Here is a 25,290-nt window from a genome sequence, read left to right as displayed (position 1 = left end):
TACTTTATTAACAAAGTGTTTTAATCCTACATTATGTTGCATCTCTGAAATTAAAGGTGTTTTTTCTGACTTTACCCTTTTTTTCATTATTATTTCATAGAAGAAAAGCAATGGGTGAAACAAATGACAGACAAATCCAGCAAGCTGGATTAGAAATGAATGGGATAAAGGTTAAGATTTGAGTAAAATATCCACCTCCATTAACAAAATCAACTCTGAAAAGTCATACATGTGTTGCTGACCTTATATTTAAAATCATGTTGTGTTTTGTGTGTGCACTGATCAGTTTTTCCATCAGTCGCTCTACAAACTGTTTTCTCTGCGTTTCTATTGTCAGCTGGTGACAATAGAAGGGTTTCTGTATCTTATGTTTTCTCCTACATATAATGTTGTTTTTAAGTTATTTAAGTGCCCAAAGGTCTGTATTATTATTATTATTATTATTATTATTATTATTATTATTATTATTATTATTGTTGTTGTTGTTGTTTTCATGAAATCACTCATAACACTTATGTTATGAGTGATTTCATGTGACCTGTTTCCACCTCATATAAGGACTTATTTAAGAGAGCCACTTCAGGTCTTTTCAAAAATTACAGAAAAACTTTCATATGATCACAACAAGAAAAAAACAAATCATATTTAACACATAAATCATGCTGATTTGTAATATGGTGTCTGTTATAAAAACCATTCCACCATAAAAAGATTATTTTGTAAAGTCTTCATTGGTTATTACTATATTTCTCACTTCAAGTTAAAAAAAGTTTAAAAGTAACAATGAACCAATACAACAAATTAAAAATGTAAAAAGCTTTAAAATGTTGTTTTCTATATTTTTAAAGCTTCCAGATGAGCAAGGAACAAATAGATATGTCTAAAACTCAATGACAATTTAACAATTAACTAAAGCCAATGTCTTCTCTAACATTCCTCTAACTTTTTCTCTTCATTGTTTCCTGGTTCCTGGTTTTAAAAAAAACCAGTCTACCTGGTTAAAACCAGTCTAACCAGTCAACCATGTGGTCACACCCATGTGCATTTGAACTACCTAAAACCTACATGTTTATACCTGAAATTAACTAATTAAGTGACTTACTAGCCAAAACACATATTATAAATAACTATAATGAAACAAAAATTCTAATCATAAATTAACAAGAAAGTAAATGAAAATAAACCAAATAATCAAAATTCTAAGATTTAACTGAAAACAGAGAAATTGCTCCTTCAATAGTTTATGACAAACGATGAAAGCGTTTGAAGATTCCTCACTGCTTTTAACTTGGACATTTCCTCATTCATCTCAAATTAAACTGACTTGTTTAAAGCAGGAAATGTGGAGAAATTTGAGACGTCTTTCATCTGTGACTCCTGTCTTTTGCTTCAGGAACAAGATTAAGGTGTGTACACACCTTTAAGGTATGTACACACCTTTAAGGGTGTACACCTTTGTCAGGTCTAAATACCTATTAAACAAACACAGGAAAGACAAGAGAGTTAGATTCTTTGTTCTCGCGAGGAGAACGGACAGAGATGTGCTTTCAGTTACAAATCTCCAACCGCTCTGAAACACATTTGTCCGCTCCTCTCTTTTATTGCTTTTAGGAACCCTCTCACACAGAGCGCTGCAACTCTCAAAGGGCGGGGAAAACAATTCATCACATAGTTGCGGCGCTAATGACATATACTATCTAGACACATGTTATCTACACTCTAGATTCTTCTGCTCCAGGCACGGCGTCGAATAGGACACGTTGTATAGCTTCAAAGCAATGGCTTTGTAGCACAAAGAAGAGCAGAGCAGAGTTTATTGCTGGGCAATAAACTCTGCTATCGCTCAGGAAGTCTTGCAGGGCAATAAATTCTGCTGGGAGTATTTGTCACTCCTATCTCCCAGGGAGGCCTCAGGAAGGAATGAAAGTTATTCAACACACAGAAACATTACTTATACTAAGAGTAAAAGAGAAAAAGAATATAAGTAAACATTATCTAAATGTAACTACAAGGCTACATGATACAACGAATATTTGATAATACTAGTAATACAATTTACCCAACAACCTTGAAGGTGTACACCCTTTAAGGTGTGTACACTCTTTAATGAAGAAACCACTTCCTGGTTTAAATAAATCCTTTGTTTGAATCATGTTTGATGGTTAATCACTTCATCTTGGAAAGAAGCAGTCATGCATTCAGTCTCGTTTGTGTCGCCATCATTACGTTTCTGCTTTATCACCATTTTGGACTGAAATCTTCATGTTTGACTGCAAACTCAGATTCCTGGTTCATTCCTCCTGGGAATAATCATCAATACAGTTTAAATCCTGAGTCAAAGATGAACAGGGACCTCTAGTGGCCACCTCTCGCTACTGCAGCGGAAATCTAAATAAACAGGGACGCGTCACGTGTCCAGAAAAGAGAAATTTCCTTCTGATTAAACATCATCTGCTCTTCTTCAGCTACAAGATTATTTTAAACTGACAGACAGAAGAATGAAAATATAAAGTTCAGTGTTCATGTCAGGCAGGAAACCATAGCAACACCAATAGACTCTACAGTAGAAATATAATAAATAATTCAGTCAGAATATCCAGTTTGTTACATTGATGAAATGCAAAATAAGTTCAGTTGAGTTATAAATAGCTGCTGTCAGCAGCCTGCTGGTGGAAGCAAAAGGCAATTATTGACAAAGTTGGTAATTAAGATTAGAACTAGGATTATGTGCTCATTCTTCCTGGATTTACTGAGAACCGCAGCAGCAGCAGCAGCAGCTGCAGCAGCTGTCTGATTTTTTAGGCAGACCTGCAGTAATCAGATCTCATGAATATAATTTACCTCTCAGAGGTGCTGACACAGAACAACATGCAGATCGCGCTGAGCTATTTTGATCTTTAAATCTGAGTTGATGTGGAGTTTGACCAGTCAGATATTATTATGGTTTATTTAGTACAGTCTTTCTCAAACTGTGGTCCCCGGAACACTGGTGGTCCGCGGGCGCCCCCTCGTGGTCCGCAAGGTACTGCATGTAAACGACCGTTTATTTGCCGCCGTGACGTCATCTCAAAGTGCGATGCTACAGCTAGCTTACCAAAGGATTGTGTTAGAAGTACCGTAATCATGGGAAACTGGCTTAAAACCAAGTCACTCAAAAGAAAAGCTTCAGATACCGGTGGAAAGAATATTATATGATCAGAGGAAGCTACGTCATAGCTGCTGAGTGACGTAATGATTCCTTTGAGCGGTTAGCGGCAGGAATCTCTCCCGTTTGTCAGAACTGTTCTTCGTTTTTTATGAATTTGCTTGGCAATGAATGATGCTCTGCTTTCCCGTCTACAGCTATTATTTTTATTTAATTAAATGATTAAATTAAATTAATTAAATACATTTAACACAATTGATAGAGATGGGTGGATTATTTTTTATATTTGATGGTGCAGAAAAGGATTTTCTGTTTCTGCCAAAGCAACTCAAGTCTATTTTTCTTTAATTGTGCTTCTAAATGACAAATAGCCCTAAATTTTATGAATGCACATAATGATGGTAATAAAGAACAGCTTTTTTTTTTTTCCAGGTGTTTTGACATCATTGAAAAGCTCAGACACTTTCAGAATTTGTAAATAACTCAACATGTCCAAGTCGACCTGGACATTTTGTGGCCAGTCACATTTACCAAACAGCACCACTCCTCTCATTAGGAAGAACAAAGAAAACAACAATACGTGAATTAATAAGCTAATATTGTTATTTCAGGTTGCATTATATATTAAGTTGTTATCGAGGGGCAATTTTCAGTCATGGATCATTTTAGGTGGTTTGTTAAATGGGTCAACTGGTCCTCAGCCTGAAAAAGTTTGAGAAACACTGATTTAGTTAAACACAAAAGCAATTTAGATTATTTCATAAAACATACTTCATAACCAGCAACCAGCTCTCCTTTGATCTTTTTAACTTCAGTTGTCTCTGCAGCAGCAGCAACATTGAACCCATCAGGAAAAACATCAACTGCATCTCCTTTCCATTCTCCATGGCGATGATATAGTATGATGTGAGTCCATGTTAGATTTTACATTAATATGGGTTGTTGTGTTGTGAGGGGTTTTAATGTGACCCTTTTTAACTTTGAGCCCCCGCCCCTCCAGAGGCACCAACACCACTAGGTGCACTAGCTCACCTATTGGTGACTGGGGTATTTTTCAGTCACATAGCACCACCTAGTGGTGCACTAGGTGGTGCTCGTGTCTATCTGTGAACATTCCTGCATGTGTTAAAAGGGTATTTTCTAGTCACATAGTGTCATTTTGTAGCACAATATACTGTTACCTTGGTATAAAAACGTGTTATTTAACCTGTTGAAATTGGGCCACTGTCTCTTTAAGAAGCTCCTTCTCTTTCTGTATAGTATTTAGATCTATGCATCTCTCTTTATCTTCCTCCCTTCATGAACATTGGACTTTATATTTTCTTTGTTCTGTTTGTCAGTTTAAAATAATCCTGCAGCTGCCACCTGACGCAACCCAGTTTATTTTAGTTTTTCTCTGCAGTACCGAGAGGTGGACACTAGAGGTCCCTGTTCATTTGTGTCACAGGATTCAAAGCTGTGACTCATTGATCATGTCCCATAAACTCCTCCTGACACATCAACTCATCTCTGTTGCCTGCTGTCGGCCATGATGGAGACGTTAGAGGATTTTATATTTGGCTTTAAACATTAAACACTAAATGTTTCGATGTGAGCGAGAGGATAAAAAGAAAGGTTGTTTTATCTTTTCATCTCAAATGTAGATGTGATGTTTTCACCAACGACCACTAGGAGGATTTAATAAGAAACAACAATTAATGTAGAAAAGCCTGTCAGCCTCACTGTTAGCCATGGTAGTAGATGTGTGATGCTGTGGGCCTGTCAGTCTTCTGGAGGATCAGGGAATCTTGTTTGAGTGAAGGGTTTTGTTGTGCAATAGGGATGCAACAATGTTTAGCTTATACAAATATCAATAATTAAGATTGTAAAGTTATTAGTAATATAATTATTAATAAAAGTGTCTCACAGTTAAACAAGCGGGAAAAGACCTGATAATGAGGAAAAATGAGCCAAACACCTTCAGTCTCTTGTTAATAATCTATTTTAACACCACAGGATGTCAGACGCTGGACACACACACCAGAATAAACACAAACAGTTTCTCTCCACAGTATGAGGATTTATTTTAAAGAAATAACTCAGCCAATAAACCGTATACATAAACTACAAATATGCAACTAAGCCAAAAACAAGTGGCGAGTGAATAATAAAATCTAAATCTAATCAACTAATATGTTGATGAAAGAAATTGGAATACTGAACAACATCAAGATTATTTAACTAATAATAGTAAAATGTAATAAACTGAAATGCAGCAAATCTCAATTCAGCACAGACAAGCATTGGAAAAACAACCAGGATGTTTATGACATCATGTTTCCATCAGATCATCTAGACATGGATTTGGTCAACATTTGGTCTGACAAAGTAATAACTGCAGATGTAATCAGGTGGTGAATAAAAATCCTTAGATCAGAAACAGGAAGGGGCAGCACCCAAACAAAATCCAACATCAACAAAACAAACAAGATGATAAAGTAGCTCCATAAAGACATCTGATCTCTGAGCAGTGAAGAAATAAAGACCTGGAATTAAAATACACATTTTAACCAACTGGACCTCAGATCACTGCTGACTATTTGGGTTTAATAAACTCAGCAGAGGATCCAAACCACATCGGCGTAATCCCAGCATACAGAGGCTGAGTGAATCTGGTCTGGACTGTGTGGATCAGAGTCATGGTTTTAGAGACGCTGTAGAAAGACAGAATACCTGCTCTGTGATCCAGGTACACTCCTATTGTGGCGAAATCTGAACTTGGTAATGAAGTTACAACGTTGTTGTGATAAAATACGTTACATACAAGGTCACAATATAAACACCAAGATTTGTCATTTTGTCCAAATACTTCTGTTCTGCTCGTGTCCTTGTATGAAACTCCGACACCAACTAGTCTCCCAGTCCACTCCACCTCCCAGTAACAACGACCAGTCAGACTCTCTCTGCTCAGAGCCTGTTTATGATCAGAGAATCTGTCTGGATGATCAGGATATGACTGTTCCTGTCTTATACATTTACATTTTCTGTTCTCCTCAGACAATAAAAGCTTCTTGTGTGCTGTGTTCGGATCCAGAGTGAGTTCTTGGAAATATTGTAGGAATTCATGTCTGGTTGTTGGTTCTGTTTCTGCCAGTAGAACATCCACCTCAGTGATCTTCAGTTTGATGTTTCTCCACGTGTCTCTCAGGATGTCCTGCATTATGTCTCTGAGCTCTGACACAGCTGCTGTCACGTCCTCAAAGTGTCTCAGAGGACGGATGTTGATGCTGGATGAGTGTGTAGACTCACTGAGTGCTGGCAGTGAGGGGTAGTTGAGGAGAAACTGGATGTGATCCTCTGTGTGTGAGAGCTTCTCCAGCTCAGCGTCTTTCCTCTTCAGCTCAGTGATCTCCTGCTCCAGCTTCTCCTGAACATCTTTGACTCGACTCACTTCAGTTTCCTGCTGGGATCTGATCTGCTGCTTCACATCAGAGCTTCTTTTCTGGAGGAGACGGATCAGCTGGGTGAAGATCTTCTCACTGTCCTCCACTGTTTTATCAGCAGAGACATTGATGGCCTCCACCCCCTGTTGAAGCAGCTTCACATCTTTCTCTTGGTCCTGGATTCTCTGATGGATTTGTTGTCGACTCTCCTGGAGCTCCTTCTGCTTCTCAGCCCTTTCTGCTTCTGCAGAGATTGTTTCATAACCATCCATCAACATCTTCATCACCTCATCATGACAAGAGCAGATGCTTTCCATGAGAGTTTTGGTGGGATTCACCAGCTTGTGCTTTTTAAAAGCAGGAGATTCATAATGAGGCTGAAGATGATTCTCACAGTAAGAAATCAGACAAACCAGGCAGGTCTTGACAGCTTTCATCTTCCTCCCAGTACAAACATCGCAGGCCACATCTTCAGGTCCAGCATAGCAGTGATCAGCTGCAGCAGTTTGGAGTCCAGTCTTCTTCAGATCCTCCACTAAAGCAGCTAACATGACGTTTTTCTCCAGATCAGGTCTTGGTATGAACTCTTTCCTGCACTGAGGGCAGCTGTGGTTTCTCCTCTGATCTTCTCCATCCCAGTGGCTTTTAATACAGTTCATACAGTAACTGTGTCCACAGGGAATAGTCACCGGATCCTTCAGTTGCTCCAAACAGATAGAACAAGACAAGTTTTCTTCGTCCAGTTGAACTCCTCCCTGCGCCATTTTAGCTCCCAGTAACGACTGCGTAGTTTCCTCCTCTGTAGAACAACAGCAGCTCTGAGCTCTGATCTAAACATCATGTGTTGCTGCAGTGAATGAGGCCTGGAAGCTGTTAGCCTCAGCAGGAAACTTCCAGATCTGAAGAGGAGGGAACAGAGATGTGTTGGCAGGATGCAGCCTAGGAGGAGTTATCAGACCTCCGTTTCCAGGAAGAGCCTGGAGGCGTGTCTCCCACTGTGCTGGGGTCTCTAAGCCTGTTTTCCCAAGTTTCTATGTGCAGAATTACAGAGAGCTGCAGCAGAAACCAGAGAACGGTTTGTTTATACAACAAAGAGGATTTTTAAATAATTCTCTTTTTTCTTGGTTTAGGGAACTCTGCTGCTGCTGCTGAATATTGTTTAATTTCATTCACAGAAATAAAAAAACAAGGTTTTGGACTAGAATAATTCAGACTTTTGAATGTGAGGGCAATTACTTTTTTACACAGTTTGAGATTGATTTGAACAACTTTTCTCCCTTAATGAATCATCTGAAAACTATTTTTAATAGTGACAAAGAAGCCGAAACTGAAGATCACTGTATTCAGACTGATTGGTGGAATTGGGTTTTCCCATAAATTAAATCTTAACTTTTCAATGACACACAGTGAAAGTTTCCATCTGTATCATATGAAAGCAGCTGGATATGTGATCCACAGACATTAGGAGGCTTTTTAAAAATATTTATCAATCAGAAACAGATTAGCTCTGCTATGCTAGTTAGCTCTCATCTTTCATTATAAACACTGCTAAAAAAGGAGTCTATTGGTGTTGCTATGGTTTCCTGCCTGACATGAACACTGAACTTTATATTTTCATTCTTCTGTCTGTCAGTTTAAAATAATCCTGTAGCTGATGAAGAGCAGATAATGTTTAATCGGAAGGAAATTTCTTTTCTGGATACCTGACTTGTCCCTGTTTATTTAGTTTTCCGCTGCAGTAGCGAGAGGTGGCCACTAGAGGTCCCTGTTCATCTCTGACTCAGGATTCAAAGCTTTGACTCATCGATTGTAAACTTTATTGATGATGAACTTTCTGACACATCAACACTTTTCTCATCAGTCTTCAGCCATGTTGGATGATTTCAGAGCAGGAAACAGATTGAAACAGTTTCATCTTTAATAATTAGAAGTTTTCCATCTCCACAAATGTAACCTTTATATTTTATGTGTAAATCTTTGAATTTTGGAGATATTTATATTTACGTATATTAATCTTCCAGAGATGGAAATCGGATGATTTTTCCTTCAGTCGGCTTTGATTGATTATTGACAGGCTGATACTGTAATTAAATCACCATAATAAGATTCTGGAAAAGCAGAAAAATTAGCAGGAAAATTCATGAAAAGAGTAAAAATTTGATGCCTGATGGAAATAACTTGTTTTCAACTTTTCAACTTATTTAAAATCTGATGAAACACCAAAAACACAAAAATAAATAATAAAATTCATGTTTTGTAACATTTTTGTGAACTTTTTAGAAAATCTTACAAAACATGAAAAACTGATTTTAATAATTGATCACAAGGAGACTTTTTTCTGGGGAGTTTTATTACGTTTTATTTCCTTTTTATTAACAAAACGTTTACCACTGGAGAGATGCACCAGTCCCTCTCACTCATTCATTCATTCATTCATTCATTGATGGAACAAAACATCTAAAAACAATCTTGATATTTAAAGTCTGCTTTCTTTTAGTTTAGTGTCGAAACTCTTATTACCTTTGAAATATTTCAAACTTTTATTTTTTTTGATAATTACTTAATATTAAACCAAATTTCAGTGCCTCAGTTAAAAATTGTGAAAATGTTAAATATTGGAAATAAAAGTCATGTTTTCATTTGCTGTAAAATCATCATAATTACCTAAAATAAAGACTTGAAAATGAGTCTGTCATTAATATAAGTAACATGTTTCACTGAGTGAACTTTACTGAATACAACTGTATATATTTATAAAAAATATTTTTAAAAATCTCTTTTTTTCATTCTCCCATTAAATTTTATGTACATTTTAAACACCTGTAAACTGAAAATACAGTGTAACTGAAGTCATATTCCTTGTTTGTGTGCAAAAAACTTGTTCAAGCAGATTAATTACTATTATTATTAGTATTATTATTATTAGTATTAGTATTATTATGTGATTGCATCATTATTTATGCCATACAACATGTCTGTTGTTCTGATTATTCCCAGGAAGACGAAGCGCGCTGTGAACCAGGAACCTGTTTTGCAGTCAAACATGAAGATTTCCGTCTAAAAAGGTGATAAAGCAGAAACGTAATGATGGCGACACAAACGAGACTGAATGCATGACTGCTTCTTTCCAAGATGAAGTGATTAACCATCAAACATGATTCAAACAAAGGATTTATTTACAACCAGGAAGTAGTTTCCTTGGTAATCTTGTTCCTGGAGCAAATGACTGGAAGTACAGAGGAAAATTTTCCCAAAAGTTTCCTACTTGAAACAAATGTGAGATCAATGAGGAAATACCCAAATTAAAAATAGTGAGGAAACTTCAAACGCTTTCATTGGTTATTAATTACATCGAGTTGTAAATGAAGAGTCAGTGACGGTAAATCCTCTGATCCACGTGTTTATTAAGGATGAAGGAATATAGATTTCTCTTTGAAGGTCTAGTAAAAGCTGGGATTGTTTACGACACTGAAGCCATCAAGGAAACACCAACAGTTATTTTTAGTTACTCAAGCTAAACTTAGATTACAGGATAATTTCCTACAGCAGGTTAGTCTATTTATAGATCTTACAGAGAAACCAGACATTCAGAGGTTTTACTGGTTCAGGAAACAATTAACAGAAAAAACATGATGTCATCATAGTGGGAGAAAAAATTTGTTTAATAAAAAATGAATTAAAGGAAGCTAACAAGAATTAATGCTGATGGACAAGGAGGTAAAATACAGGAATAAATGGAGATAAAGTGCAACAGGAACAGGAGGGAGAGGAGAACCAGAGGGACTGATCAGAGACGCAGCTGAGGAAGAAAGAAACAAAGATGAGAAACTCAAACTAAAAGACAGAAACACTGATCCAAAAAATAAACAATGAGAAAACATGAAGAACCACAGAATAAACTAAAAATGACAGACTATGAGTAATAATCAAAACAGAAACAAATGAAAACCAAAGTTAGAACCTCTAAGGATCGCAGCACATTTATCTTTTCAAACTCCATTTAAAACACGATTTGTGGATTTATTGAACATTTTGGACCCATTCATTCATCATCATGTTATAAAAATGTTGGAGATGAAATGGGATTGGAGGAAATCTTCAGAATAAGTTTAACACATTTAAATTTAGGAAGGGAAATGTTGGTGAAGACGTTGGTTTTTGTTGATTCCTAAATTGTCAGTGGGTTTTAGACAGAAATCAATTTTTGTTCATTTTGAAGCTTTAAAAATGTAGAAAACAACTTATTCTAATTCAGTTTTTTATTTCGTTGCTTTTGTTCATTATTGTTACTTTTAAACACCAATAATGATCTTTTTTAACTCAAAAACAGAGAAAAATAACCAATGAAAAACAATACAATGATCATTTTATGGTGTTATAAATCAGCAGGATTTACATGTTATTACCCTAAATATTGATATATTTTCTTGTTGTAATGAAATCAAAGTGTTTATGTCCTTTTAGAAGTGGCTCATAAATAAGTGCTTACATAAACAGTTCAGCAGGTGAAAGCAGGTCACATGAAATCACTCATAACTTAACAGATCAGCTGAACATAGAAACTACTGGAGGAACCAGTTTGTGGAGCGACTGATGGAAAATCATCTGATGGAAAAACTGACGAGTAAAACCAGAAACACACAGTCAGCAACACGACGCTTTGACTTTTCAGCTGATTTTGTTTCAGATATTTTACTCAATACAGTTGAAATGTTAAGTCATGTTGGTTTGTGTTAATTTTAACCTTTAACATCTTAACCTCTGTCCCACTCAGCTTTAAGATTTTTCAGTTTGCTGGATTTTTCTGTCATTTGTTTCTTCGCTTTTCTTCTACAAATTATAGAGTGAAAAAAGAGCAAAGAAAAAACCCATTTAATCTCAGACATGTGATGGTGGATAAAAACAGTTTGTTGATAAAGTTTTGTTTCCTCAGGTGGTAAAAACTCCTGAAAAGCTTCACTGAGCCTCTGGATTTCATGGCCCAGTCAGCAGCAGGTTCAGATAAAGTCCAACTTTACTCCAGTTTAAGGTCAAGGTGATAAATAATGGGTTTATTCAAAGGAGTGAAATGTGTGTAAAATGTTAAACAATTATGGTTTATATGAGAGGGAACAATCTGATCACAAATAACTTGTTTAGAAATTGAGTATTATCTTTCATGAAGGTTTGTTTTTTCTTCCTGCCCTCAGATGAGGGAGTTCAGCTTCAGCTACATAAACTACACACGTCTTCCAGTAAAACCTGTAAATCTGCACGTGATAAATACCTGAGTGAGTAAAAACAAGCCGCTAACAGTTTATGGAAGGGTGATGTATGATGCTTTGTAGCGCAGCTGCTAAAAATAACCCTCTCTTATCATTTAGTCGAAACGAAGCCGCTTTAATTAGGAGACTGTGAAGCTCTTTGTTTTGAAACTGCAAATCAGTGACTATATTATCTCTGAGGGAATCAGATAAAGTTTCTGCTACAGGAAGAAATTAACAATGAACAAAAAGCTTCACTGTGGATCTAAATCTGTTCTTCGGGTTTAACATCTTCCTCTGTGCTTCAAAATAAAATGCTGTGAAACTGCAAATAAAACTACATTTAATGTGAAATTTAGTTTTATTGTGAAATTAAACTATCCAATTATGTTTTTATTTTATAAGTTTAGAATAACAAACAGCAAATCACTTCTTCAATGGGAAACTGGCATTATTTAGCATAATTAGAAAAAAAAAACCAGAGTGAGATCGTTAATATTTATGCAAAATGAAAATAAGTAAAAAGCCTCCTTAAAAATAAAGCTAAAATAAGCTGCAGGTAAATAACATAAAACGACTGAAATTCAAAGTAAATGGAAAAAATGCTAAAACTACCATTTCTTGTTCTGGTTTCCATATTTAGATTTTCAGTTTCTTTAAATAGCTTCAATACTCAACAAGTTCCTCATTTTACAAAGTGAAAGATCACAGAACCGAGCAACAGATGTCAAACTTTCCACCAGTGAAGATTTCAGGAAATTCACTCCAATGTTGGAGCTTTCACAAAGAAACCAGGGAAATTCATCTCAGTTTAGTTTTATTAACTGGTATCTTATTTACCACAGTCTGTCCAGGTCTGAGGTTTTTATGTTTTTATGTGTTACTTTCCCGTCCTTTTGGAGGAAAACCATTTCCATTTCCTGCTTCAACAACCCGGTTAAACTTTTACTGCCGTCTCCTGACAGTCATCTTGTATGTGGGTCAGAAGTCTAAACAAAACCACAACACAAAGTTTATAAAAGCAACCATCTGTCAGCCTGTTTGATTATAAAAGAAATATATTTTGTGATCCTGATGGAGAAATATCAGAACTATAAGGTAATTTGTTTAGTGTTTGGGGTCTTGCTACTTAAAAATCCAAATGAAATTTCCAAGCAATCAGAATCCAGAGTATCTTCCAAACTCCTAAAGAATAAATAAAATGCAAATATATTTTATAATTGCATTGATGTTTTCCTTCTAAGACCTAATAATGCTGTTAGCAACTATTACATTAACAGTAATAGTTTAGTAAATGACCACTGCAGATCATATCTTAAATTTACTGAGTTAAAACTTCTCTTATGGTATTTTTTCTTTTCTGATAACAGATGGTGCAGCAGAGTTACAGTTAATTTTAGAAACTATTCTGAAACTGTTCTTTCTTGTTCCTCTGCACACTGTGGGTGAAACTGAGCCTCCTGTGGTGCATCTGCAGTCAGAAGTTTCTGTATTTAAATTAGACAAAGTTTCAGCAGAGAAAACAAATCAGTTCTGGGTTGAGCTTCTGCAGCTGCTTGTTTTCTTTGAGACGTTTCTGTGTTTTCTACTGAAGCTCTCAGGTTCATCATGTCTGATGACAGAAACTCTCCACCAGTAAATATACGTTTCAACAAAATCCCTCATCTTCAATCTGTTTTAACTCGGTTAAGTTTCAAACCTGAAACTTCAGAGAAATGTTTGGTTTTCTTGATCAATTGAAACATTTGAATAGAAACTCAGTCAGACCTGATAAACTCATTTCAGAGTCACTGTTTGAATATTTTAATCACTGATGTGTGACAGCAGATAAAAAGACTCAGGCAGAAGTTTCCCTTTGCTTAATGGTGAAGATAAAAATATATTCAAACCCTCCAGTTACTGGCACTGTAACTGTGGAGAGATGTGCAAAAAATCTTTAAATAAAATAAATTAATATCATGTTTCTAATCTCTGACCTAAAATTGGGTAGAAAATCCTGTTTCAACATAATGTCCTCAATGTCACCAACAGCATTAAAGAAAGTACATATATCATAAAAAATCAAGTTGATTAGATCAGCAGAGGTTTTAATTCATGAATGCAAAAGCCCACTCCACTTAGCCACTGTGCAAAATGGGAAAGACAACAAGCCACTAACTGGCCTTATGCACTGGTGGTTCTTACATCGATGCCCTCCTGGGTAATCCTGTCGTTCTGCCTCTTAACCAATCAAACTACAGGAAATATTTTCAAATCTGTGGCGAATTCAAAATGAATATCAATCCTGCACAAAGAATGTGAAATAGTTTCCATATTTCCAGCCACCAGCATGGTTTTCAAATCACAAAGGACAGTATGTTAGTACTCAGTGTATTATTGTATCTGGCGACCATCGTCGTCTCCTCTACAACACCTCCCACCCGTTCTAGTGTCGCCCTGGGCAACAGCCATGTCAACACCGGCCTCAGGGTATGAGTCAAAGAAAACATCTAAACTTACCCACATCTACAGGAAGAGAAAAACATTTACATATTTCAACGTACAGGCTGGTAAGAAAGGATTACTCTCTGTTAAAGTAACAGTAACACAGAGAGCAATCTGGGATCACCGTGTTTCCATAGCAACCATTAGTTTTAAGGCTTTTGAACTCGACTTTGGAGGGTGCCAGTTATATACAGTGAGTGTTAAAAATTTTACCAGAAAGCGGAAAACAAAGTGACACAGAATTTATTCTTAAACAGTATTTCAGACTGACGTCGTTAACACCGGCGTTCCTCAGGGGTGTGTATACGGCCCCCAGCTCTACAGCTTCATCACGCACAACTGGGGCCACAACTCCAACAATACTGAGGAGTTTGTTTGACAAAACCGATCTGATCAGGCAAACTAGCAAAGCACGCTATAATCACATCTAAACAAGAAAACACAGAAACTGAGACAACAAACTCCACCTGAAACTGTTTGTTTCTCTAAAACTGTGTTTGAGAGTTCAAAGGAAGATTTCATTCAACTATCACGTGTGAGAACGGATATAAAGGAAACATATGTTGGTTCAATAAGGTTTTGAAGTAAAAATCAGCCAAATGCAACCTAACCACCAAGATGCAGGACACTCATAAAAATAATAATAAACATTTACGGTGAAATTCAGACTCATAATAGATTCAAACTTAAAGCAAACCAATTCAATACAAAAGTTTAATATTTTCATAGCACCAGAACCTATGCAATACAAAGTGATAACAAAAAGATGCTAAACAACTGAAAGGACAGTTAAGCTTTAATATACTGCATAAAATCACAAACTGGCCAAAAAAGGGGGGAGAAAAACCAGGAAAATCCATCAGGATTTAGATTTAGACTGAACTTCTAGCATCAAAGTAACATGTGAAAATATCCAATTTTTTAACATTTAATGACCATTGAAAAATATACACACCCCATCATTATGAATGTTTTGTGTTTCTGGACACACAGGGGAGAGCCTCCATAAAGCTGGTTCTCATGTTATCAGCAACTCTCTGGTTTCACTCTGGAATAGAAGGTCGGGACAGAACTTATATCTGGGGGAAAGCAAAGAGAGAAGATTTACACCAAAATAGAAACTGTCTTCATGGTAAATGAGTCTCATTTACATAAATGATGCCAAAGACAACAGATAAAGTCTTCAGACTTCGGGCTTTCAGGGGGTTTCTGCTCTGTAGTCGGGGCAGATGTGCAGTTTTATTAATAATATATTCTAATTATGACTCTCCTGAGGAAGTGCAGAGAGTTTGGTCAGTCTTTCCAACCTGGACCAGGTTTTAATAACAGGAGTTGGTCACCAGAGAGGACGGGTCAAAGATCCTTCACTCTGGAGGCTCCAGCAGGAGAAAACTGACGAACCTCCTTGTAGCAAAAAAGCATTAACTGCTTAATCACCAGTAATTATTTTACAGTATATATGAATAAACATATGGACCCAGTGCAGCCTGGCGTCATGCGCGCAAGACCCCAACCCCATCTTCCTGCTGGAGGGCAAAAACCTGCTGGCTGACAATGACTAGCATTGATTTTAGCCATTAAGTTGTCATTATAATGCGCTAAATCTTAAATGTACAACCTATATATAAAAGAAAAAGGGACACAGTGCTATGCTACTAACTGTCAGAACTACCACAACTAGATAACAAGGTCAGAAAAAAGTTTTAATCAAGAAAAAGATAGCGAGGGAGAGGGAAGTAGGTCAGTTATGCTAGCTTGACTATGACAACTGTAAGATGTAGATGTGATGTGGAATTCAATGTGTTTTGGTTAAGTTACAAAATATTATGTGATCTAAGCACCAGCTGTCAACACATAAACCTAAACACCAACTCCCTGACAGATCATCAGGGGTTCAGGGGTTTAAATTAGCTAATCAGCCACCGCAGTGTTAGCTTAGCAAATAGCAGCAGTGGCTAATCTACCACAGCGATCACTTATTAATAATCGCAAAGGCCTAAAAACATAAAACGGTAACAGACTGAATGTTTCGTTCTCTGTGTGGGAAATGTTTGAGTGTTTTTTGGTGTTAAATCCTGAAACAAAAAGTGCTGTTGTTGTCAGTTGCTATGACAACAAGTCTGCATGTAGTGGTTTAGAGTTATTCTTTAACGGTTTTTCTGCATTAGTTTTCCCGTTGCTGTGGCGCACTGCACTAAATTAATAATAATATTTACATCTCCAGGTTTCCTTCAGCTAACGGAGTTGTTCTCCGGTGGCGCGGCTACAGAAAAAAATCGTCTTTTTGCCCTGCAGCATTGTGCACATGTGCAAAATTCCTGGATGTGAACAACAACATCCACTGGGTCCATACTGTAGCAACAGTCCATCTAAATCACATGATCACTCTGAAACCAGACGCTCACACTCAGGTTAATCTTTTCTAATCCACAAATTTCTCTAAAGGTTCATTTCAAATCTTATTAAGGAAAGAAAAATAAACAGTTGTAATAATTATTATTTGACCTACTTTATTTGTTATTGTATGTCATGCCGCGTGACATACGTGGTGTAGGAACTGTTACCATGGTGATGGACACGCCTCTGTTTTCAGCAGAACTACATTCTTCCTGTTTTATGAACGTCAACAAAAGCATGCTGTCTGCGAGGAGCGACGTAATGAAGGGAAGTGAACTTTGGTCTAAACCACGTCAGATGTGACCAGCTCTAACGGCTGTGATGCGTTCAGGGACTGTTTGTTTATTTCAGTGGGTTTCCAGAGAGCGGATCTGTTCATAAAACTCAGATGAACCCAGAGCGACTGACTCACCGGTGATTCTCTGAGGTTTCCTGTCCTCTGAGATGATGACCTCGGTGTAGGACACAGAACGCTTCACTCCACCTGCACAATCAACCAATCATGGTGACAGCTGGACGGGGGTCAAAGTTCAACATTTATCCTACAAAGCTGTTCTGCTGTCATCAGATTATAGGTTAAAGTATCATTCATGTATCACGAATGTTTTCTTGTGTCTCACAGAAACATGTTTGGTATCAAAGTGGAAATCTGATTAAAATTTAATTGATTCAAACAAATAAAAACTGTGATAAAGTCTCTGAACCAGAATCTGTTGCAGTGACATGATTTATTGTCTTGTCAGTGAAAAATTGTCTCTTAAACTAAGTTGTTATTTCTATGTTGAAAGCTGAAAAGTGTAGAAAATAAAGTTTAAAGCAGTTTAATACCTGGGTTTTGCCTTGATAGACACATTTCTCGTATTTTATTAAAATACTTTGTAGCTGATATTTTTTCACAGTAGATCTAAAGCTTGTATGACGTCACTCAGCCCTTTCACAGAGAAACCTTACAGGATTTTAATGAGTCACAGTTTGAGTTCAGCTGACAAAAGTGCTGACACTGCAAAAACATAAAAATACTAATTATAAAGTATTTCTGTCTAGTTTTTAGTGTAAATATGTTAGTAAATTTGAAATAAGACAAAACTAACTCATGACTAAATTGTCAACAAGATATCTGAGCTTTTGGTAAATCAATAATTCCTTAATATGGATTTAAAACGTACAAATTATTCTATTTATTCAGCCACACAGAATAACTCCTGGCTAGCTTGCCAAATGCAACACTTATTTTAAGTCAATAATTCCTTCATATTGGTTTTTTAATGTTCTAGTTCCACTGGCAGATCTTTTTGTTTTAATTGAAAAAAATCTCCCAGTGGACTGGTACTTTAGTTTTATCAAAATTAAAAAATGATTGACAAGATATTTGCACCAAAAACAAGACAGAAAATACTTGGTGAGATTTTCTGTGGAACTAGAACTTGTACTTTTTTTAATCAATATTAAGAAATTATTAGCTTAACAAAAAGCTATAATATCTTGGTGAAAATTTACTTGTATGTTCGTTTTGTCTTATTTCATGTGTTTTAAGATATTTGCACCAGAAACTGACAAAAAATACTTGATAAGATTTTGTGCTTTTGAAAAAAAAAACAAATTTTCAGCTGTGATTAAACATGTAGACTAAAGTATTTAAAACGAGGTAACTCACACTGAGGATTAAAAATAAACTATGACATCAGCATTGATGCCTCACACAGACGGTCATCTATGTTTGAGGCATTTCAAATCTTCCAACTATTGAAACTATGCAAGTCAATGAGGACACCAGTGACATTATGACATTCAAGGCCTTAATTAGTCTCTAAGTTGCTTTGAGGTGTGAATTCAAGAATCCACTTTTAGTCTTGAGGTAAAATTCCTTTCATAGAAATGCATCAGACAGTGACGACTAACAGAATCAAAAAAGACTCTTTATAATAGGGCATGAAAACAAACCAAAGCAAGAGATATGTTTAGTTTTACATGTCACTCATAGCTGTGAGGTGGAGGAACATAGTTCATAATAACCTTCGATGTTATCAGCAAAGCTATTAATGCAAAAATATTAAAATCCACGCAGTAAAACCTCCTCCTGCGTCAAAGATTATCACATTTCATGTTTGACATTTAACTCCCTTCATTCTGTCACCGCCGTGATAAAAGACGTGGTATGTGACATTTATTTATTGTGTCATAAACAGACGTGAGGTGGAGCTGCATTTCTCACGACACAGACTGGGAAAAAAGAAAACGGTAAGAAGAAAAGACAAAAACTCAGGAATGATCTGCATCATTAACTCTCTGCTCTCTGTGCTGCTCTGTTCAGCACATCTGTAATCAAACTGAACGTAGGATGAGACCTCATTCCTCATGATTTTAGTTCCTCAGTGAGAAAATAACATGTTTCTAAAATAAATTATTTCAGAAATGTTAAGTCAATGCAGACGATAAATAATCTCATGTGGTTTAATTTATCTGTTTAACATGAGCATCAATGTTTTCCTCTTTTAGTTTTATGCTCAGCCTTGTGGTGGAACTAAAAGTGACTAAAACAAAAACTAAACAATGAAATGAAGAGAATAATTTAAAATGTGACGATTCTGATTGTTTTTAAGTGTTTAAGATTATTTTTCAGATTTAGACATTTTATAGAGAAAATGTGGGAAAAAATGACTTCAGACTTTGAGGATGAAATTTTTACGTCAGTTTTTGATTTAGTGAATTAACACATGGCAAAATTTAAGTTTTAAAATCTCTAACCTCAAACTTTCTACAGTACTGCATAGTAGCAACGACGCTTTCATGAACCAAAAGAAAAATCAGAGAGTGAAGATTCAAAAGGAGAATTTCTTCCATTTGTTTTCTGTGTCAACATTAAAAACCTCAGACTAAACACTAAAACCGCTCCAGATTAACAGATAAACCCAGAATGACTCACATCTCTGCCAGGTTTAGATTTAGAAAATGTCATTTAATTTTGACCAGGATTCTGGTCGGACTTAAGAATCGTTAACTTTAAGTTAAATGATTCCTTTGAAGCTAAATAGTCTGAATAATTCTGGCGTTAGCTGTAGGTCACAGAGCTTCTCGTTTCACGTAAACTCCTCCGTTTGTTTCCCTCCCTCCTTCTGACGCCCGAACACAGAGAAGCAGCAGGATGTGTTATTTCTGAGTGTTTACTTGAAAACACACTGACCTTTGTGGTTTCTCCAGTGGCAGAGCAACATCAGCGCGATCAACAGCAAAAAGCCAGCCACAACAGGAAGTAGTATGAATGTGAGCGGAGCAGTAGGCGTTTGAGGCCTGCGCCCTTAAAATACAAAGATAGCAGGTTAGCTGGCCTACATACAAACAATACCAGCATCGCTACACAAATGAGGGCGGCAGATAAAACCCACAGCAGAAGAGATCAGATCCTTTTCACATTTATCGATGAAAGAAATGTAATTTCTTTCTGTTAAATCATATTTAATGATGCCGCTGGGGATTAATAATCTGGTAACTCAGTTTCTAAATGCAAAGTGCCGAATTATCATCTCAAGGATTTTTAAATAGTTGTAGAACTTTATTTGCTCCAAATTCACATCAACTGGATTCACACCAGTCTAATCAAATTTACTAAAAATTATATTATTATTCATTAGAATGAATCAACACATTTTAGAAAAAGAATAAGAATGTACATTCTCTAGAGATGTAATTTAGCACATAATAATAAAACGGAGATAGTTTTTTGGCACTATTGTCATTCCATAAAACTGCAGACAGTCATTTAAATAAAACATTTCTCACCTCTTACAGCCACCCAGCTTTCTGCTGATTCTCCTATTCCAGAGGCGTTACATTTATAAAATCCTTCATCAGATTTAGAAACGCTTCGGATGGTGAAGGTTCCCGCAGAGCTGTCCCCGACCAGAACCCCGTTTCTATAGAAACGAGTGAGATTGGAGGATAATGGTGGCCTGAATCTGCAGTGAAGAGTCAAGTTTTCTCCTTCACTAACTGGATGTCCAGGACTGTCCAGGATTATTGGTTCATCTGAGAAACAAAATGTGGAAGAAAACGAGTTTTAAATGAGTCAGAAAAAATATCATGAGCATTTTTATCTCCTGCATACAGGAAGAAACTCATAAGCATAACACATGATGACCCTATCATTACAAAACTCTATAGAATAGAAAACCGTAGATTCACCCAAAGATAAATATAATATAACACTAAGAACAACATTTTGTGCTGTTATTAAAAACAGCTTCTTCTGCCGATACAAAGGAATGTGCAAGTGAGTAGAATATATTTTTTAAATATATGAAATGCATTAAAAACAGGCTATTGTTATTGTTACATAAAGATGTGCAAATAACAGCATGTACTGTAAACGCGTTTTGAGTTTGTGAGGAAGGATCTTTGGTAACGCTGCTTTGTGCAGCTTGGATGCAGCCGTCTGTCGCTGAAGGAGATCTGCAGATCAGCAGCAGCTTCATGAGCTGCGTTTCTATTACAAATGTATGCAAAGCTTTGTCGTTAAAAAGCAATGTTAAAAAAAGAAAGAAAAATGATTAATTTTGCAATTACGATGTTTCGATAAAATAAAAAATGCAAATGAAATCACACCTGACTAAGTTTGTTCACACAATAAATCATTAAAAAGGCCACGCCATCATTGTCGTCGTACCACTTCCTGTTTTCTTCTTCGTCTTTCCCACCAATAGGAACATCTGGTTGTTGATCACGATTCATGTGATGTGAAAAACGTTTTCTCTTTGCAGCTTTAAAAAATACACAAATTTCAATACGGCTGAAAAACAAGCTCAACGTGGCTCAAAACCTTTTAATAGAAAACTTGTTTGGTTCTAAAGCGCCTTGTTGTTATTAAGCTAATTTTTATAAGTCCAATTTGCACAATTAGAAAGTCACGGTCAAGTTTCTATATTACAGATTCAAGACTTTATAGATATTTCAGCTTTCAGCGTGTTGCTCTGATTACATGAGAATCAACTGAACTCGTCTGAAAGCATCAAATCAGATCCAAACTCTACTGATGTTTTATCATGAAATAAATTTGGCCGTAATCTGAGACTGAGAGACGTTTGAGAAACCAAACCTCAAACTGAAGCTTTTTGTGTGAATTTACCTACATCCTGTTTGGTGCCTGGAGGACTTTCCTCTCTGCCTGACCACAAACAGGTCAACCTGAATCAGTTACAGAGAAGAATTAAATCAGCTCCTGCTCACTTTTTACCCACCTGTTACGCTGATGTTGACTGAATCGCTGTGTTCGCCTGCTGCAGATTCACACCAGTAAAGTCCAGAGTCCTGTTCATACAGCTCAGATAATAAGCATTCAGATTTATTAGCTTGAGTTGAATACTGGGGACAGAGTTCACTTATTTGTTTTGATGTATTTCTCCTGACTCTCCACTCAGACCAGTTTCCTTCACAGCTCAGAGTAACAGACTCATACTGGAAGAACTGGGATCTGCTGGGAAAAAGCCTCAGACAAGCTGCAAAGAGGAGAAAAACCTTCAGAGAGGAAATGTTTTCAAAATGTTTCTGATCAATTCAGAAACAGAAAAACAATAAAATACCTTTGCTTTCAATCAAATGTTTTTACAAACCGCTGATTCACATTCATGTCAGACTCAACTACCGAAGCCGAGTTGATGCAGCTGATATAATCGCTTTGACCCGATAAAACAAAAACGATCACAGAGGAAACACCAAAGCAGGAAACTCTCTGATCTTCATGTTTCCCATGAATAAAAAGCTCATTTAGCTGAAGATGTTTCCCATTTTAGTTTTCATTTCATTTCACAGAGAGCAAATAATTCAGATCTTAACATCAGAGAAATGTTTTCTGAAATTACTTCTAGTTAAAAACTAAAATCAAAATCTAAAAAGTGAGTTTTAGAATCAATGAACCAGAAGATGAATCACAAATAAGAGACTTTAAATGACATTAAAAAGGATTTTTACTCACCAATAACGGCGCAGAGAGCTGTTATCTCCATCCTGAGCCGCTGCACTGAGGGATCTCACCATCGGGGGGTTTTCGACATCACATCCTGATGATTGTGTCAAAGACACCACAGCTTCCTGCTAATGCGATCATCTCCGGGTACAAATCTGTGAGCATCTTGTTTGTGCAAGAGCTGTGAAAAAAGAAGAGAGAAACCCTGAGAAGCTCAGAAAAGGTCAAACATTTTGGTCCACCAGTCAGCAGGAAGTGGCGGGAAGTGAAGGTCGCTGTGACCTCTGATGCAATTTACAGCTAAATGTGATTTCAGCCTGAGGTGAACAGAAACTTCCTCTACAGGCAGCGCTGACCCAAACATTTAAGTTCGAAAGCCTTTAAAGCCTTTAAAGAGCGAGGGCGGACCGAGGGTTGATGCACATCTATCTGCTGAACTCTGATTGAACCCGACTATTAAACAGCAGAACATCAAGCTGACTCTGTTCAAGTGCATCACAATAAGTTATGATGTAATATGAAAGTTAATTTACTGCTTTAATTAAATACAGATAGAAATAGAAGTATTATACAGACTACATCAATACAAACTGTTTCATTTTCAACTAATTATTTCTACTGATGATTACAGCAAAAGCCAAAATTCAGTTTGTTTTCAGAAATTATAATAAACCAGAGGATCAATAAAATGTTTCATGACCTCCATCAGGATGTGTTCAATGTTTGGCTCCTTTCACGACTTCCTGCTTCAGTGCAGAGCAGCTGGTGGCTTTTAACTAGGTAATTCTAAATTAATTTAGAATTTAATGTTTAACCTAATTGTTTAAATTAAGTTAAACATTAAATGTTTAACCAAATTTAACATAAAAGAGTGAAAAAACTAAACGGTTTAACAGTGTTGATAAACTTTCTGGAGTTTCGGTTTATCCGGTTTATGCTAACCTGTTAGCAACAAGGATAAAGTACAAAGTTATTTTCATGCTAGCTCATGTTGAGCTGAGCCAACTGAATAAAGTGGTAATAATCTGTTAACTTTAATAATCTGTTAACGGTATTAATCTGTTTTATTGTTGTTGCAGCAGCTGGAATCACCGTGACATCAGAGCTCTCCACAGGCTGAGGAGCAGCAGCGGCACATGAACATCTTGACCTCCATGAATCTTTGGAGAAACGTTGGCTCCATGGTAACGCTTGCTCTGCTGTTTGTGGATCCGGTGGCGGTGCTCCGTCCATAAGGCTAACGGCCTGAAGCTAGCTGGCTGATAAGATCTGAGTTAAAGGCTCTGAATGAGTTGAGGGGCTGACTAAACGTAAAGTGGTTTTCCTTCTGCTGACTTGAAACCACAGCTGTGTGGCACGCGCCCCAGTCCAACCAGATGCTTCCCCCAGATAGCAGCCCAGAGCGGCAGCCATGTTTTCATCAGACTCAACCAGTTTTCCTTCTCATGTGAATTATTATTTATCCACTTAAAATTTGTTCATAATAATGTTTTGCTTTTCTTGTTGTGCTGAACTGTGTGACTGTGTGAGTCTAATTCTGCTAAATTTGTTTAGCGTTTTACTTTAAAGTTGTGACTAACTTGTCGCAGCGCCGCCATCTTGGTAGTCCATCGCTCCATTCAATCAGCTACTGACGGCTAACATAACATTATTAACCACTAGTTCAATTCTTCTTATTCAGTAAATTATTTCTGAAACATTATTTTATTAAAATAGTGTTTGATTTTCTCTGCTGCTTTCTGAACTGGGTTTTTAAACACCAACCACTTGTTCTAGTTTCAAAACTAGCATGGCCTCATGAACAATTCTCAAAACAAACCTTGCTTTCTTTTTTATTATTACTTTTTCATGGTTTATTAGTTTTTATTATTCTCTTCCCTACTTTAATAGCTTAGTTTTTGTTTGCCTGGTTAAAGTTGACTGAAGTATTGAGGTATTTTGTTAATAAATTCTCATATATTGGAGAGAAATTTTTATTTTTCATATGTGTGCAGGTTTCTGAAAACACATGGAGACTTTCACTGTAGGCAGGGAATCCTGTGTGACGTCAATGACTGGGAAATCCCCAGGGATACCCATGACTAACAGGGAGTGGCTTGGTTTCCCTAGAAACTTCAGATAAATATTTACTCTTATCTCTCAGTATCACTCTGTCGCTCTCTGCTTCCCTGTTTATGGCTGGATTGGTCACTAAAACATCAACATTCACCATGACTTCTGTCTGACATGGTTTGGTTTTTGCACTTTAAGTAACATTTAAATCACGATGCGGACATTTAAATCTCCTTCACGAGAAGCAGAGTAAAACTTTAGATTCTTAAAGTCATAATAAACAAATAAAAACAGCTCAGGTCTGTTGTTAACTAAAATGCTCAAACTTTAAGTTGATAAAACTTTCCTCCTGAATCTGTCTGTCAGCCCTGAACAATATTCTAGAAACAATTGATCAGATCTTACCTTCACGCTTTAAAACACCAACTGAAACCACAGAGAAGGAAGCAGGTCCCTCCCAGCAGCAACAGGAAATACCTCTGTGATGTCACTGGTTTTGATTGGCTGAAAACCAACCAAAACAGAGAGTTGTGTGTTTATTTTAACTCCCAGATATTATCTCAAGTTTTGGTTACTTTTCCATTATGAAAA

The 25,290-nt window shown here is 36.6% G+C and overlaps 2 protein-coding genes and 2 long non-coding RNA genes across 11 annotated transcripts in view; 2 read left to right on the top strand and 2 right to left on the bottom strand.

Annotated features, from left to right (window-relative positions):
- LOC116732415 (uncharacterized) overlaps nt 1-17,727 on the bottom strand; it is a 22,585-nt gene extending 4,858 nt beyond the window's left edge. The window contains exons 1-2 of the mRNA XM_032582564.1: nt 17,723-17,727; nt 11,496-11,503 (exon numbers count right to left, since the gene is read on the bottom strand). The gene's annotated coding sequence lies outside the window, so the exon portion shown is untranslated. The remainder of the gene's footprint in view (nt 1-11,495; nt 11,504-17,722) is intronic.
- Nucleotides 3,273-9,894, top strand: LOC116732417 (uncharacterized). The gene is made up of 2 exons (XR_004341779.1): nt 3,273-4,051; nt 9,565-9,894. It is a non-coding gene; the product is annotated as an uncharacterized LOC116732417 (long non-coding RNA).
- LOC116732408 (E3 ubiquitin/ISG15 ligase TRIM25-like) lies at nt 4,470-25,208 on the bottom strand. 8 transcript variants are annotated; one of them, XM_032582545.1, is made up of 8 exons: nt 25,105-25,208; nt 22,657-22,828; nt 21,923-22,180; nt 20,469-20,714; nt 19,873-19,986; nt 17,104-17,175; nt 15,250-15,373; nt 4,470-7,466 (listed from the first exon to the last, which is right to left on the bottom strand). In XM_032582545.1, exon 8 carries the CDS (start codon nt 7,329-7,331, stop codon nt 5,721-5,723), a length of 1,611 nt encoding a protein of 536 aa, XP_032438436.1. In that variant the 5' UTR covers nt 7,332-7,466; nt 15,250-15,373; nt 17,104-17,175; nt 19,873-19,986; nt 20,469-20,714; nt 21,923-22,180; nt 22,657-22,828; nt 25,105-25,208; the 3' UTR covers nt 4,470-5,720. The 8 variants fall into 8 exon arrangements, 6 of the variants coding, with proteins under 6 accessions (XP_032438436.1, XP_032438437.1, XP_032438440.1 ...); XR_004341777.1 differs by lacking the exons at nt 4,470-7,466; nt 25,105-25,208 and adding an exon at nt 10,209-10,366 and having other exon boundaries at nt 22,657-23,206; XR_004341778.1 differs by lacking the exons at nt 4,470-7,466; nt 25,105-25,208 and adding an exon at nt 14,995-15,115 and having other exon boundaries at nt 22,657-23,208.
- Nucleotides 16,540-17,090, top strand: LOC116732419 (uncharacterized). Its single transcript, XR_004341781.1, has 2 exons — nt 16,540-16,705; nt 16,849-17,090. It is a non-coding gene; the product is annotated as an uncharacterized LOC116732419 (long non-coding RNA).
- Nucleotides 25,209-25,290: the final 82 nt, after the last annotated feature.

The sequence above is a fragment of the Xiphophorus hellerii genome, chromosome 14, assembly GCF_003331165.1.
Source record: "Xiphophorus hellerii strain 12219 chromosome 14, Xiphophorus_hellerii-4.1, whole genome shotgun sequence".
Lineage (NCBI taxonomy): Eukaryota > Metazoa > Chordata > Actinopteri > Cyprinodontiformes > Poeciliidae > Xiphophorus > Xiphophorus hellerii.
This window is presented reverse-complemented; position numbering and strand designations above follow the sequence as displayed.